The sequence below is a fragment of the Anabrus simplex genome, chromosome 5, assembly GCF_040414725.1.
Source record: "Anabrus simplex isolate iqAnaSimp1 chromosome 5, ASM4041472v1, whole genome shotgun sequence".
Lineage (NCBI taxonomy): Eukaryota > Metazoa > Arthropoda > Insecta > Orthoptera > Tettigoniidae > Anabrus > Anabrus simplex.
In genome coordinates this window covers 112,667,524-112,684,591 of record NC_090269.1, presented here as the reverse complement: position 1 = coordinate 112,684,591, position 17,068 = coordinate 112,667,524, and the positions used below count along the sequence as shown (strand labels likewise).

The window sequence follows — 17,068 nt, the reverse complement described above, 5'->3', positions numbered from 1 at the left end:
GTTGTGTCAATACAGACCATAATGAAACTCATAACTTACGACGACAACAAGGAATTCACGATAATCTCTTAGAACATGCCTGCCCTGAATACTTAATCACCTTCACAAATTTTATACTTCAACTTTACCAAATGCGACATTCTTCTGAACATTATCTGTCCACTATACAAAATACAGTACTTTTGTCTATTCTGGTATTTTTTTCTTCTGTTGTTAACCTACGAGTCTTAAGCTGTCATAGAGCATTTCCGGATCAAGAGAGCTTTTTGTGTTGGCAGCTCTACTTCTTTTTGTTCTTCTCCAGGATAACTGCCTTGAAATTCAAATTCTCAGGTGCACTTTGAGCTTCAAAATAATAGGAGCCACTATTAAGTTTTCTCTCTTCAAACAGAAGAATCTGCCTGGATATAACTTTATGAGCCTTATAAAGAGACATATCGTGTGCTTGTAGTTCAACGCCGAGTTCTGACAACTCTTGAAGAGTTGACCAAGATCAAGAATAATATCAACATTCGTAATTATTTTCAAGCAACCATTAGACATAACTCTTTCAATCTTATCCCTGTTCTCTTCCTGTTTTTCTCTTTCAAAATGTGCCACAAGTAATCCATTGTTTCTCCAAACTGCAGAAATACCTCTGTAATTTGAAGCTACCCAACAAATACTTAGAATTCTTCCAATGTGGTACAGTTGCTGGTCCAGATCATCAGAAATACTCTCTGGTATTTTTAGGTGACTGGTGATATAATGTTTGTTAAGGAATTATTTAAAATGATTAATATGTGATGGGACATCCCTTTGGTTTTTTCTTTTACTGTTCTAACAGTAAAAGAAAAAAACAACGGGATAAATTTTAATGGTAAACAAATTCATAGTATTCGATTTGCAGATGATATTGCATTGATAGCTGATTCAGAGCACAAAATGACTAGGATGCTCGGTATACTAAACAACATGTTAGAGAAGTTCAGGCTAAAAATAAACACAAAGAAAACGAAAATGATGGTCATTCAAAAGAAGAAGACAATTAAAAACAAACATTAAATTAGGGTGTGCAAAAATAGATTAGGTTAAAGAATTTTGTTATCTGGGTAGTGTTGTTACCAATGATAATCAGTGCCTGAGAAAAGTCAAAAGAAGAATTGCTATGGCAAAACAAGTGTTTCAAAGCAGTACAAATCTATTGTTAAATAAGTGCATAGGAATTGAAACCAGGAAGAAATTTATTAAAACCTTTGTTTGGAGTGTACTAACTTATGGTTGTGAGACCCATACTTTGAGAAAAAAAGCACAATCAAGACTAGAAGCTGCAGACATGTGGTTCTGGAGAAGACTGACAGGGATGAGTTGGACAGAAAAGAAGACTAATATCCAAACCTTGAATGACATTAATGAGGAACGGGCCTTAATTTATTCAATAAAGCAGAGAAAAGCTACATTTCTTGGACATGTCCTATGACATGACACCTTTCTCCAGAATGTCTTCGAAGGAAAGGTCCTAGGGAAGAAGTCGAGAGGAAGACCACATCTCTCATACCTTAGGAGCATAATCACTCAGCTGGGTTTTGCTTCCTATGTCACGATGAAAAGGACTGCTAAAGACCATGGATGTGGCTGCAGCGACAAGGCTTAGCCTTTAGATAATGGATGGATGGGACGTCCTTCGCAACTACATATCCAACAGAGAGTTCAAGTCTATGGTTTGCGTAGTGCCAAAACAAGACCTGTGGATATTGCTCCTTAATTAAAGTCATTACGCCTTCCTTTTTTTCCCTAACATTACAGCAGCTCCAGCACATGGTACTGCAATAAGGTCTTGTTTCAACAAATTCTTAAGAGAAGCCCAGTTCATCCAAAACATTAATCAGACATTGAAAAATACCTTGAGCAGACACATTTTGCAACTCAACAATGAGATTAAATTATTATCTTCATCAGAGTTTTCTTCATTTCAGCTTCAGTATGCTTAACTATGTTGATGCAAGCATTGGTCTAATGAAGAATTCGGCCCATGTCGCTACCATTCACTTCTTGGAGCTCAATTTCAGATTGAAAATCATTGTATGCCTGACATTTTGCAGTCAAGCTTTTTATTTTTCACAATTAACCAGTCATATCTTTCGCAGAAATCAGCTTTTTGCTGTGGAGTTCAATGTTCGGGAAGATTTTTCACTCGCAAATGCATGTTCGTTAGCCACAACAATGTGTTCAACTTTTACAGATTCAATCACAGCATTTTCCCCAAAACTTATTTTCAGCACACTACATTCACTCGATTCACTCTCAGAAAATTTCACTTTCTTATCTGCTAGAGCAGAAAAGAACTGAGTGATTTTCAAGTACATAGAGTTTGATAAAGACCATAGGAAACAAACCAATTCACTGCTCACAGCCCACTGCTATACTGGGGCGAAACACTGGTAATTTCACGATTGAAAAAGCCTAAAGACTTAAAGAGCTTAAATGTTTTAACATTTGCAATCGATGAAATTAAATTATGGTTTCCTTCTAGGAACCTTATTTTTTGATATAGGCCAAAGTTAGGCATTTATACAAGTGGAGGCACATGCTTCCTCTAGTGCACCGTCACTGCACTGTCCTACACAGGAGGCTTGCAGTGGTGTCTCAACGGCGCACTAGCACCAGCGTCTTGGAAAGGTGTAGCATTCCAACTGATGTGCCCACTGCTACACAGGAGCGAAACGCTTGTAATTTCACGACTGAAAAAGCCTAAAGACCTAAAGAGTTTAAACCAATTCAAGTCTAGAATGCGCAACAGACACAACCACAGCACTTTACAAAGGTAAAATTAAGTGTATCCTCCTAATTCAATACATCATATAATTCCATCATTAGATGGAGTAATCAAATTCAAACATGTTTCGACTCGCTTGAGCCATCTTCAGTGAAAAAAATGGGAGGGGGGGGGGGGGCAGGGGGTTGAAGTAATTTACATAATACAAGCTAAAAACGTGCCAAAAAACATAATGAAGCAACAAATGAAAAACAAAAGAGAGACATGATGAAAATAAAAACAGCACAATATACAATATTTACATCATCATATGGAGCAAAAAAAACTCGCTGCGATAAAATTCAGTTAAAACAGGGGTTAATACAAAACATAATTAAATCTAAAAACTGTGTTAACCCAAGAAAAGAAAACAAATAATACACATGGAAACGAACAATAAGTGCACATAGCGAGGTTGCAGACCTCTTAGTTTACAAAAGTTTGGTTTTATAACAATTCAAAACAGGATGAAATCACTGTGTCAAAAATTCAGGCCAAAAGTCTGCCTTTGTAGAAACACCATCACATTGAATGGCTAGGAGGGGAGCGGGAGAGAAAAAGTTTGAGAAACCAAGCCTGAGATAACGTGCAGGCGAAATGCATGTAACAAGTGATGGAAAAACGCCAACGAAATTTCAAACTTTAGAACAGCAGCATCCTCAATATCTTCTCAATCTAGCGGTCCCATTCTCGAATATTGTTTCACAATGTTGGCTGGTTTGTTTGCATTATTTTAAAAGATTGGGAGGGCCGCGACAAAAATTGAGAAGCTGTGTTAGAGAAGATGACAGATGCATGGTAAACTGTAAGTGGCCTAGTGGAAACTGTCAATGAAGTTCCAATCTGTAATGGAAAAAATGAGGTTGTGTGTGAGAAAGTTGGGCTGATAAGTAAAAAGTGTAAAATTGGTGTGAAGAAAGCTTTAAACTTACGATGTTTAGAAGGTGATTGTCCTCTCAAAATGGCCTGGCCTTCTCAATGTTAACGGTCCCATTCATACAATCGAGTCTATTGTTGGCTCAGCTGTGTTTGCGAGGATGGGAGTAGCAGAGGGGGAACGGGTGGTGCAGGGCTGGTGGGGAGAGGGTGGGTAGGAGGGGGCTGGTGGTGAGTTGGAGATATGGAAGCAGGGTTTGTTTATATTATGGGAGTTCTGACAAATATATGGAATTAATGTTTCAAGTAGAATGTTTTTTTTTTTTTTTTTTTTGTTGATTTCATTTAAATTGTGAGAGGGGTTCATAAACTGATCTAAATCGAGGTGGATGCTCTCGAGAATGTTGAGCAAGGTGCCTTTTTGCTCATAATGCAAGATCTTAAGGTCTTTATCTATTGAAGTGTTTTCATGGCTGGATGCTTTATGATGTTCACTCATAGCTGAAAAGCGATTGTATTTGAGGGTGTTGCGATGTTCGGCATATCTTACGACAAAATTGCAGGCTGTTTGATCTATATAGCTGGAATTACAGGATTGCCATTCTAATTTGTAAACTCCAGAGTTCAAATATCTATTATTGATGTTATTATTGTTATTGTTGACAGTGTGTGGATTGAAAATAAGTTTGGAGTTGGTATGGGAGGTTCTATATGCTATTTTGATATTGTGGTTTTTTTTTATATTAGAAAATTGGTAAATGCTGTTATTATTGAAAGTGAATGTGGAAAACTTTTCTTTAGGAGAGGAATTTTTTTTCTTGGGTAGTCTTGAGCCTGCTCTTATATCTATTGATGATTCTGCTGATGAAGGTTCTACTGAAACCGTTGTGTTCTGCAATATTGTAAATAGTATTATTATTTTTTTTGTAATTCTTGCGAGATAAAGGAACAGTGTAAGTAACGTGAAATGGAAGATGAAATGAATATAATGTAATAAAATCGTAATACGATTTACACTTATTTTTAATTTTATTTCAGATAAAATTATATCCATTACCACAAAGAACTTTGCCACTACGGCCCCGAGCTGACTTTAAATTCTGAAGCATTCAATATATTATACTATCTAAGGAATGCATATTAAAGTTTTAACAAATCTTTCATCAAGAGATACAAATCAAGTGTGCTGTTTACAACAATTGATCATTTAAGATTTTATAAAGCAAAACTGGTATTTTCCAATATCAACAAGAGTGAATATGGACTATTTAACTGTTTTATCTATCATATGACTTACAATTTTAACAAGATTTAACAAGATCTTTGATATCAAAGAAAAATGAATCCTGACTATATACATTACTTCTGTAGAAAAGTAGAAAATAATTCAGAGATGCTCATCATTATGACAAATTATTAAATTAAAATCATCTTTATGTTATTCTTTTCTCTGCTTAAACTCAACATAATTCCTTAAATTCTTCTCCTAAAATTTTATATAAAATATTGCAGATCTGTTCACAAGTTATCAGTCTATTTGCCTGCATGTATCTGTCAATATTTTACAATTATATTCATATAACCTTCATTAATCTTTAGTATAAGGAAAGCATTGATTTTCTTATTCATTTTTCAAGTATTTCAGATTGAATGTCATACACACAAGGAATAAAAGATAAAGGTAAGTCATTTAAACATTGCTTCATTTTCAAATAATAAAAAATTACAATTTCTAATCATTATGTAGGTCATTTATCAAAAAATAAAAATTAATTCCCAAAATTAAGTTAAGTGCCAATTATTTATATCGTGCAATCTGTCAGCCTGTCACCAGTAATTCCTAACACCTTATTCAATGTCATTTCTGGAAATTCTGTGGTCTATCATCTAAGAAGACTTTAATAACCAATGTCATCATCAACCAATTATGGAGAACCTCTTCAGTGCTATCATTGAAATGAGCAAGTAAGCATCCTAACTCTATTTATTTAAATAAACATGATTGTGGTTAAGAATTCTGGATAATGTAGGCTAATTACACTCTCTCTTCCCTAAATGGATTCATTTTTGATGATCTACGGGTATCTATCCGACATATGTAAATTACATGGATCATATTTAATGCTAGATGTGGAATACTGAAGGATTAATATACGTTATGGAATTAAATACATTCACCCTTAACCTTAAATAGCGTCAACTAACTTAATATCACCATTAAAATACATACATCTCTTCTATCTTGATGAAATAGTAATCATCACCATCATTATTCTTCTTATTACACAACCATTCTTCATATATATAACATATGTTTCATATTCTTTATATCATATCTCATCCTTCATTTCAATAACCCCAATAATCTATCTTAACTTGACACATATGACTTCATAATTATTATTTATCCACTTATATATTCCATTCCCTTCTAAATTTTCTTCAGATTCATCTCATATTGCTCATATGTCTTCTTATGATCCCAATATAACCTGTATATCGTATTGCATCATCTCCATTTCGTGGTATAACACCCTAACTTAATCATAACATTAACCGCAATATCGGTATAATATTCACAACCAAAATAAATTAACCCCTCATTTAAATATAGACAGCATTACAAACACATAACCTGATTATCACTGATTAAATACATCCTAACCAAAGAATTGTCATTTTAAGTTAGATGACTACCTATTATCCTCCTACGTTGTTATATCAATGCTCTTTCATGCATGAAATCACTCTTCTTGAATATAACTCTATGACAGCACTGCACTCTTATATTACATGCAATTAGAAAATGGCACTTTTCAAAACAAGTTATTTAAGTTACTTATGGTAATGTTATTTCAATAAACTTACCTTTTCTGTATTCCCTCGCTGGTGTGTCCGAATGCTTAGGACATCTCGTCAAATACGACTGCTACATCACGCCGGTCACTGGGAAACATATTGGTAGGTCATTCCTCCTTCTCCGTCATCTAGAGATAGCTCCGCCTACTTCAGGTTACTATCTCTTGGTTTTCTTAGTGCATGATGCTACCCTCTCTTGCACAGGTAGGACAAAAATACAGATAAACATGGTCAGTTACATCATCTTAGTATTCAAACCCTTCTAAGATTCATAAATGTATTGGAAAGAATGCTTCTTTTGATTAGATTCAGCTTAGGTCTTGCAGACTACTAATATGGCTATTAAAATCTCAAATATAATTTGCTTTAGTTTCATATAGCTTGTTTTCAGTTGCCGCAGTATTTCTTATTTCTTGCCAGTAGCTTAGAATGATATGTGCTACTTTCGTGTGGTGTCTTGTGACGTAGCTGGTTACATAATGATTCCAGCAAGTTGTTTTAACTTCTTAGCTTATTAATACGCGATTCTACGCAACACTTCTGTAGCCTTGCTCTATTTTCTTGATGATATTCCTATTTCTTTTGGTTCAAGTCTTTTTCTATGCGGACCGACTTCTTTACGTATTAATAATTTGTACCAATCAGCTTGAGATGGTTTCTTCTGGAATGATTTTTGTAATAACAAATTTGTAACAATATCCTTCATTCTTTTTCACCGCCTTCTTGATACTATTTCTCGGCTTATCCCCGATATGAATGCAATCTTCTTGACATTGACAATTAGATTTCCGTGTTGTGTCTAATTTTCTCGTGGCATAGCGTCCATTTTTGTTCAAAGATGTTCATTTCTAACAGTGAAATGGCACAATAATATTATACATTTTGTTTCAAAGATATAGATGGATAGTAAATGTTAAGAAGGTACTTCACTGGGTGTAAAACCTTTGTACTTTCACGTAAATAACTTAAAGAAGAAAGCTTGATAAGTACAGAAAACGGAGGAGACATAACGCAAAAATAAATACAGGTGATAAAAGATAAGAAACACAGGACTAACAAAAAAAGAGAAAAGGAGCCAAATAGGATAATATAAGTATTGGAACAAACAAGTGTCATATCAAGTCACGTATATATATAGAGAGAGAAAAACAAGAAAACAAACACATAACAGCACAAACAAAATGGCAGGTTAGTGTTAAACTGGAGTTACAGTACTGTATGGTTTGTAGTAGTGTAACTGTAATTCTTTGATACTGGAGGTTTAAGATAGGTGTTCCAGTACCAGATACAGTTACTAGATCTTTATTTTCACAGGACAAATACATAGAAGAGAGATGGGGAAGATGATAGACAATATAAGGACTAGGATTTGAAACCAGAATTTCTGAGTGGTGTAAGTTACCAGTCCTACCTTAAAGAGGCTTTCAAACTCACTACATTTCCCCATATCATTTCAGGTTCTACTGAAGCCACATGGACTACTTTTTATGATTCTGTTGTCATTCACCCCTCTGTTCACATTTTCCAGATGATTTGAAACTTTAAAAATATATTAGCAATTACTCGTACAAAAACCAGGATGGGAATACAAAAGGACATTGATAACGTCATTTTTTGGTGTGATGTTAATAATGTCTTTGAATGTTAATAAATGTTAGACAAAGAAACCTGAGCAGTATGAAAGAAGGCTTAGGGAGCCTGGGAGCAGTTTACGGCTCAGAAAATCAGTCAGTCAGTCAACTGGATGAAATAACCCTAGCAGTGAAGACTTTTCTCAGGATGCAATTGAATAAATCCATTTACTCATGTGGCAAAGCTGAATGGTAGCAATCGTTTGGTGTGGTATGAGCAAAAGCAATTGATAATTGGTGGGATGCAGCACAGGAATGAGTCAAGTAGGTTTGGTTCATGGGGAAGACTGGAGATGCTCATTAATGAGGAAATCTCCCCAGGTTTTCCCATGAAGAGGTTGACATAGTAGTGGGCCATCCTGGTGCCACAAATCTGATAGAATAATTGCCCCTCAAAGGTGAAAATGTGGTGAGTTCAGATGTAGATTTAGACAAGGAAGGAAGCCCCTCAGTCTGCGGTAAAGTATATTAGTGTATAGTGAATTGTACAGATGTACTGAAATCTAAGCTCTGGTGACAGGAATGGTTGGTTGAGTTCCAGTAGATGATGCTGTTTCTGAACCCAAGAGCAGTGTTGTTTGCTGAAGAGATAATGTACCTTTCTTACCTAATTGTTAGGGAACTAACTGTAGGAATATTAAACTGTTTCCTATAGTGCAAAATTTTGGGCTGCTGAATTGGGTCTCAAAACCTGACTACAATTAGACTCATGTGGCAATTTTCTCCCAGGTGAGATCCAAACTGGGAAATCTGACAACAATTACATATCCAGGGCATTTGGGAGATAAGTACAACTATTTTTTTCTGTTGGTTATTGGAAGGGCCCTAAATGCATAGAATGTCAAAATAATGCCCCATTTCAAAAATTTAAAGAATGAAATTAAAATTTTTAGATTTGTAGCTCAGGTAGTATTTAATGATGAATGACTTAAGGCTTTGCTGACATCCATTTTAATATTTTCCAGAGTGAAAACATTAGCTTCTTGTACGTACACAATATGTATGCATACGTCCTCAAGCTGCAGTGAAGTGATGTACAATGCAACACTCTAGCATCCTCTTGACTAACTCGTAATTTTCTGACTAGGAAAGGTGATGGTGTTGGTGATTATTGTTTTAAGAGGAAGTACAACTAGTCAACCATCCTCTACATAATACTAATCAGAGAGAAAAAATGGAAGGGATCCGACAGTTCGAAAAATGAAGGTATCGGCCAAAGAAAGATAAGAGCCGCAAAGGGCGTGAAAATTAAAGACTCCTTAGGCCTCGATACCTAATACTGTCGGGGTCAGAAAAGAATAAGTGTTGACGAAGGGAGGTCGGATAGGATAGATGAAAATGAGGACCCTGGCACAAGTGGAAGCAATGCCTCGACTCAGCTGAGGGCCCCATGGTCGCCAACCCATGCTCCCAAGTTCAGAGCACCTTTTAGTCGCCTCTTACGACAGGCAGGAGATACCGCAGGTGTTATTATACTGCCCTGACCCACAGGAGTCTGACTATGAAATGGCACAGAGGTAAAGCGTATCTTTGTAAACCAAGCTGTTTGGCTTCTATTAGAATGGGTGTATACTGAGGGTTCAAAGCAATACTATCGTAACTAGCATTTTTCAGATTTTACATTTAAAGCAAATTAGAAGTCCCTGTGTATGCCAGAAATCACTTTGGAGACTTACGTCTGTTAGTCTTGCCTAGAATTTAGAAACAGAGTGACCAGATCATCATCGTTTTCATCTCCCTTTGTCCAGCTCCTGCCAGGTCGGGGTACTGATGGTACTTCTCCAGCATTGCCTCTCCTTCCACCGTTCCTCTTAAGCAACTGTATTCCATTCCAGTCCTCTTTTTCTTATACTGTTCTACTGCCTTCAAGACTTCATTTCCTAATCTAATATTTCATGCATCATCTGACTTTGTTCGACTGCACTCCATTACTTTTGTTTTGGAGTTACTTATTTTCATCTTGTACTCCTTAACCAAGACTCTGTCCATACCATTCAGCAAGTACTCCAGCAGTCTCTGATATAATAATAATATCATCAGCAAATCTCAGGGTTTTTATTTCCTCCCACTGGATTGTGATTCACTTCCCAAATTCCTCTTGGATTTCCTTTACTGCCTGTTCTATATAAACATTGAAAAGGAGTGGGGACAAACTGCAACAATGCCTCACTCCTTTCTGGACTGATGCTTCTTTTTCAAAGCCCTCAATCCTTATCACTGCAGACCGATTTTTATACAAACTGTAGATATTTCTTCATTCTCGGTATCTCATTTTGATCACCTTCAGAATCTCAAATACCTTGGTCCAATCTATATTATCAAATGCCTTTTCAAGACCTACAAATGCCACGTATGTGGGCTTGTCCTTCTTAATTCAATCCTCCGAGATCAGGATTGCTTCACGTGTTCCTACATTTCTTCTGAAGCCAAATTGATCTTTTCCCAACTTAGTTTCAACTTGTCTTCCATTCTTCTGTATAGTACGCAAACCTTTTCTTGAGCCCTGAGCTCCATAGTGCTGAACGGGAACTAGGGCTCAAGAAAAGGTTCAAGTACTATATATAATATGTGTTAAAATTTTACAGGCGTGAGATACTAAACTAATGGTGCGGTAGGGTTCACACTTGTGAGCACTGGCTTTCTAGGGAACAGGTACTGTATACATCTTACACACTAAATAGAATAACCTCGCCATCCTGGTTTCTCCTAAGGCAGTAAGTAATTCAGAGGCAATATCATCAATTCCAAGTGCCTTGTTCCTCTTTAGATCTCTCAAAGCTCTGTCAAATTCTGACCTCAAAATTGGGTCTTCCATTTCAACATCAACAGCCTCTTCTTGTTCCAGAACCATATCATCTAGGTCTTTTCCCTGATACAATTGTTGGATATGTTCCTGCCATCTTTCTGCCTTTTCTTCTTTCCCTAGAAGTGGTTTCCCATCTGAGCTCTTAATAATCATACACCTAGTTTTCCTTTCTCCAAAGGTTTCCTTGATTTTCCTGTATGCAGCATCTACCTTTCCTATGATCATACAACCTTCAACAGCCTTGAACTTCTCCTTCAGCCATTCTTCCTTAGCTGTCCTGCACTTTCTACCCACTTCATTCTTTAATCACCTGTATTCTTTTCTGCCATCTTCCTTTTTTGCATTCTTGAACTTTTATCGTTCATCAATCAGATCTAGTATCTCCTGAGTTATCCGCTGATTCTTAGTTGGTCTTTCCTTTCTTCCTAACATATCTTCAGCAGCCCTAGAGACCTCGTTCTTCACAACTGTCCATTCATCCTCTATTATGTTTCCTTCAGCCTTTTCATTTAGTCCTTGTGCAACATATTCCTTGAAACATCCCCTCACTCTCTTTTTTTTCAACTTGTCTAGATCCCACCTCCTTGCATTCCTTCCTTTCAACTTCAGATAGCATTTCATGACCAATAAAATTTGGTCAGAGTCTACATCTGCTGCTGGGAAAGTTCTGCAGTCCAACACCTGGTTTCTGAATCTCTGCCTAATCATAATGAAGTCTACTTGATACCTTTCAGTGTCTCCAGGTCTTGTCCACAGATACAGCCATCGTTTGTGGTGTTTGAAGCAAGTATTAGCAACGACTAAATTATGATTGATGCAGAATTCAACCAACCGACTTCCTCTTTCATTTCTTTGCCTCAATCCAAATTCTCCTACTGTATTACTTTCTCTTCCCTGGCCTACCACTGCATTCCAGTTTCCCATCACAATTAGATTCTCGTCATTTTTTACATATTGTATTAAATCTTGTATCTCTTTATATATTCTTTCGATTTCATCATCATTAGCTGAACTAGTAGGCATGTAGACCTGCACTATTGTGGTGGGCACTGGTTTGGTGTCTATCTTAACAACAATAATCCTTTCACTATGCTGGTCGTAATAGCTTACCCGTTGCCCTATTTTCCTATTCATTATTAAACCAATTCCTGCATTTCCCCTGTTCGATTTTGTGTTGATAATTCTGTAATCGCCTGACCAAAAGCCCTGCTCTTCCTGCCAGCGTACTTCACTTATCCCAACTACATCTAGCTTTATTACATCCATCTCAGTTTTCAGATTCTCTAACCCTCCACAACGATTCAAACTTCCAACATTCCACACTCTGACTCGCAGAATGTTGGTATCCATCTTCCTGACGATTGCCCCCTCTCGTGTAGTCCCCAACTGGAGATCCAATGGGGGACTATTTTATCTCCAGAATATCTTTCATACAAAGAGAGCTGTATGTTGTTACGAGCTCAACTTCGCCTACCTTATGGCTGCTTCTCCGTCTTGATTTAGTGCACACTATATTGCGCTGCTCTATGAACCTTCTGCTTGCTATGCTGTCTCACCACTGCTTCATCTGCTACACCGCCACGCGCAATCTCCGTGACGTCACCTAGTTCTAGTGTGTTTTCGAGCTCGCTTCGCTCCGTGTATATATACTCGCCGCTTTCTCCTGTCCGGCGATCAGGTGTGACTTGGTGTTGTAATCGGCAGTGGGAGCTCAAGCCCTGCTCCGGCTGGTCCGAGTGCATTTGGACTTTACTTGGTTCTCCGTTACGTGTTGGGTGAGCAGACTTTTACTGTAATTATTTACCATTCATTTTAATTTCGCCCTCTCATTCATCATATGGGCTTGAATAACGCTTCGATATTGAACTATCGTCCCTTCAGGACACAGCGAAATTTCACGGTGCCAAATTATTGACTTTGAGTTTATGATGGAAATATGAAGGAGGAAGCGTGCTGGGCTTCAAGTTTTGAACAGTTGTACTGGAACCTTTTCTCTCGTTTGGAGCGGACATCGTACCCTGGTCAATCACCTTTCCCTGCTTGAATCTCTTTCCTGATTTTTCCTTCTTTTCGTCTACCTTTCGTACCTCTAGTAACATATTAATAAATTTGTAGCTTGGTGCTCTGCTAAAATTTTACACTTCATCTGGCATGTGCCTTTCGATTATTTTGGTGTCTACTTGTTTTAAAAAGAAAAAAAGGAGTGCCTTAGTTTAAGGGGGATAGCCTGTTCTTTTATCACGTGCCTTTGTGAGCACTGGAAAAATTCCTTTTAACTAATGTTAATTTTCTTGTTCCTGTTCCCATAATTCCTTGCTGCTTTTGTGGCATTTGCGTGAACATTGGTAATAAAATTTTATTCTGGTTTCGTGCTTGGCGCCCCCCCCCCCCAAGCTCTATTGTGGTTTGGTGATTACCCCTTTAAGATACGTACACTAAACAAAAAAAAAAAGGAGAGAAAACCTGTTGATAATTTGTACAATTTCCCACTTTAATGGTGTATCAAATGGTCGTTCTCATTCTTATAGTGTAGACAATTGTTATTTCTTGGAGTTGTTTTAATATATGTGTTCATTTTTGAAACCTGTGCTTGTGGGAGTTTTCTTGGGTGTTCTCCTTCCCCCCCCCCCCCCCCTTTTCCACGTGTCCCTACCGCGATAGTTCCTCTGGGGAAAGGCCCCATAATTGAAATCACCACTTGATTTGGGATGTGATCACTGCTATCTGGTTATTCTAGACACGACATTTAAATATTGGTGTTTCCTCACTTTACGCCCTTCCCTGCGCATTGCTCTGCTGAGTCCTCTTCCCCCCCGCACCGGCAAGTATTCTTGAGTCCCTTTGCTTGCTTTACGTCGAACTTGGTCGGTTTATGCTTAGTGATTGCTGCAAGCACTTGAAAGTACATATCTGTTTAAATGTGTCAACGCTCACCGTAACAAAATGGTAGCAGAGTACTTCCTATTTTGACTGCTTCATTCCTTTCTGTGCTTTCATTCATGGCTTGTTTTTCCGATAATTTCCCTTTAGGGGATGACTCTTCCGTACTATCTTCTCCAACACCAAATTTATCATTACCTAACCCTCCTGTACCGAATCTAATTTCTTTTTCGTCTACCCCATCTTCTCCTTCCCTATATCCGTCTTCCTCAACCCATACACCTCATTTGCAATCCGATGATACTAAACCTTCCGTTTTACTACATCACATGGCCCCGTCGCCCCCTCCTTATTCTCAACCCCCAGTACCTACTACCCCCTCTGTTGATAATGCACTTAATGTACAAATCATTACGCAGTCATTATTACAAGTTCCCCAATTATCCGCAACAGATCCCCGAAATCTTACCATTTGGCTGTTTTCAGTTCGTAAGTTCTTAAATATAAAAGTTGCCTCCTTTCCCCAATTAATTGGTCTCTTATCCACCAAAACTACGGGTTTTTTCTCCACCTTTTGGTTGGATAATATGTCGAATTTTTCAAATTGGTATGAATTGAGACATGCGATACACAATTATTTCTTGCCCCTAGAAGTCCGTTACAAACTAAGTACAGAGTTCATCAGACGCCACCAGCTACCCAATGAACCTGCGCACGACTATTTGGACTCTATCATCACTTACAGTGACGTTTTGAATGTTTCATATAATACTTCCGAACTGATATCTATTATTCAGTTTTATGCCGCTCCATCATTCCGCATGCTTTTTAATGTTCTTACCCCCCCTGTTTCCCTTTTTCAACTCTACAATCTTGCTCAACAACATATGATACATTCTCTAGGGGATCGTTCCTACTATGCTTCCGTCTCTCCCCCACCGATCCCTGCTCCTCCTTTACGTTCTTCTTTGTCTGCCGTACCTACCCTTAGTGTCCGTCCTCCTATAACCTGTTATCGTTGTAAATTACCGGGCCATATTGCCCATCAATGTACTAATTTGCCTTCGGGAAACGCCTTCCACCCGTGTCCTTAGGCAGTAGGCGTTCACATAGGGAAAATCTGCCTCATTCCTCCCAGCTTACCTCCGTATCCCCATCTTCCCAATCCCTTCATAATTCTATTTCTCTCTCACCCCCGAGTTGTCATGTTATGCTCACAGTTAATAACCTTCCTTCTGTTGCGCTCCTAGATTCTGGGGCGACAGTGTCACTCATTAGTTCCCGATTTTATAGCGATTTACTTCACAATAATCCTCATCTGCAATATCTTCCATCTCCCCTTCGATGTCTTTCAGTCTCTAATCAACCCTTAAAAATTTTGGGTAGTATCTTGTTACATATTAAACTCCAGCACCTTTCTTGGCCTTTCACTTTTCAGATTGTGGAGGACTTGTCCTTCCCGGTTATCTTAGGTTATGATTTCTTTTCACATACTGGTCTTCTTCTTGACTCTGCCCAGTCCAAAGTTTCTTTTTCCTTTTCACACAAGTCTGTTCCGTTGATTAATATCTCTGATTTTCCCTCTCGTTCACATTCTCTACTTCCTGCTATTAACTCTATTCATTCTAACCAGGTTCAAGCTTTGCTCACTGAGTTCTCTGACGTTATTACCCCTAATTTGGGCACGGTTAAGAATTTTTTTGCACATATTGATCTAGTGGATTCTACCCCTGTCCGTTCTTCTCCCTATTTTCTTAGCCCTCCTCGGATGAACACTTTAAATCAATTGATTCAAACAATGCTTAAAGATAATACTATTATTCCATCATCTTCCGACTATGCTTCACCTGCCTTTGTGGTCGCCAAGCCTGATGGCTCTGCGAGATTTATTGTGGATTATAGGAAGCTTAATGAGAAAATCGTCTATGACGCCTATCCGATGCCTAAATTAAATTCGGCATTCCAACATTTTTCCGGTTCCAAATTTTTTTCAATTTTCGACCTCAATTCTGCTTACAATCAACTTCCCTTAGATGACCTCAGTTCTCGGTATACGGCATTCATTACTCCTACTGGGCTCTATCAATTTAAAAAAAGTTCCCTTTGGCCTTAATCTTGGCTCCCAAATAATGCAGCGCTTTGTTGACTCCCTTTTTGCTGACATTAAGTATAAGTATCTTTTTCCTTTTGTTGATGATATCTTAGTTTTTTCTCCGGATTTTGACTCACATTTGTCTCATGTACGTGAAGTCCTTACTCGTCTTCGCAATGTCGGCCTCACCGTTAATCCTTCTAAAGTTTTGATCGCCCAAACTTCGATTAAATTTCTTGGCCACATATTGAGTTCTGATGGCATTGCTGTTGATCCTGATCGTGTCTCCGCCATTAATAAGATACCCCCTCCTACGAACTTGAAACATTTACGTTCCTTTTTGGGAATGGTTGGCTTCTATGCCAAATACATCCCTAATTTTTCATCTATTGCTGATCCATTGAATAAACTCAAAAGAAAAGGCGTCAAATTTCACTGGTCCCCTCAGCAACAAATGCCCTTTGATCTTCTTAAATCGAAACTATCTCATGCTCCCCTCTTACAAATTCCTGATTTTAATTTTACCTTTGAATTATCTACCGATGCCTCAGACATTGCCATTGGTGCTGTCCTTCAACAAACTATTAATGACCGTACGCTCCCCGTGGCCTACTTTAGTCGCCTGTTATCCCCTGCTGAACAAAAGTATTCTACTTACGAAAAGGAAGCCTTGGCTCTTATTCTCTCAATAGAACACTTTTCTGAATATCTCGACCATCGCGAGTTTATTGTCAGCACTGATAACCAGGCCCTTTCTTGGCTCTTACATAATGCCCCCAAAATTGGTCGTACTGGTCGTTGGTTACTCCGCCTGTCTCGTTTCAAGTTCTCTTTAAAATTCGTTTCCGGTTATAATAACTCTGTCGCCGATGCTCTTTCTCGTCTCTTTGATGACCACCAGCTTCAACCTTCTGAACTTGATTCCCTTCCTATTAACTCTGTTACTTCCGTCTCTTCCTTAACTAACTTTCCCCTCTCTTTTCAATCTTGCTTGCACCATCAACAGCATGACCCTTACTGTCAACAAATTTCCCAAGAAATTACTTCTCCTGATTATTCTGGCCCTTTTCGGGTCCACCACCAACTACTTCTTTTTAAACCTACTCCTAAGGCTACTCCTCGTCTGGTTC

At 38.0% G+C, this 17,068-nt stretch overlaps 1 protein-coding gene across 1 annotated transcript; it reads right to left on the bottom strand.

The window, feature by feature from the left end:
• Positions 1-280: 280 nt before the first annotated feature.
• LOC137500988 (craniofacial development protein 2-like) lies at positions 281-12,232 on the bottom strand. Its single transcript, XM_068227780.1, has 2 exons — positions 11,516-12,232; positions 281-397 (listed from the first exon to the last, which is right to left on the bottom strand). The coding sequence occupies exons 1-2, from the start codon at positions 12,230-12,232 to the stop codon at positions 281-283; spliced, it is 834 nt and encodes a 277-aa protein (XP_068083881.1).
• Positions 12,233-17,068: the final 4,836 nt, after the last annotated feature.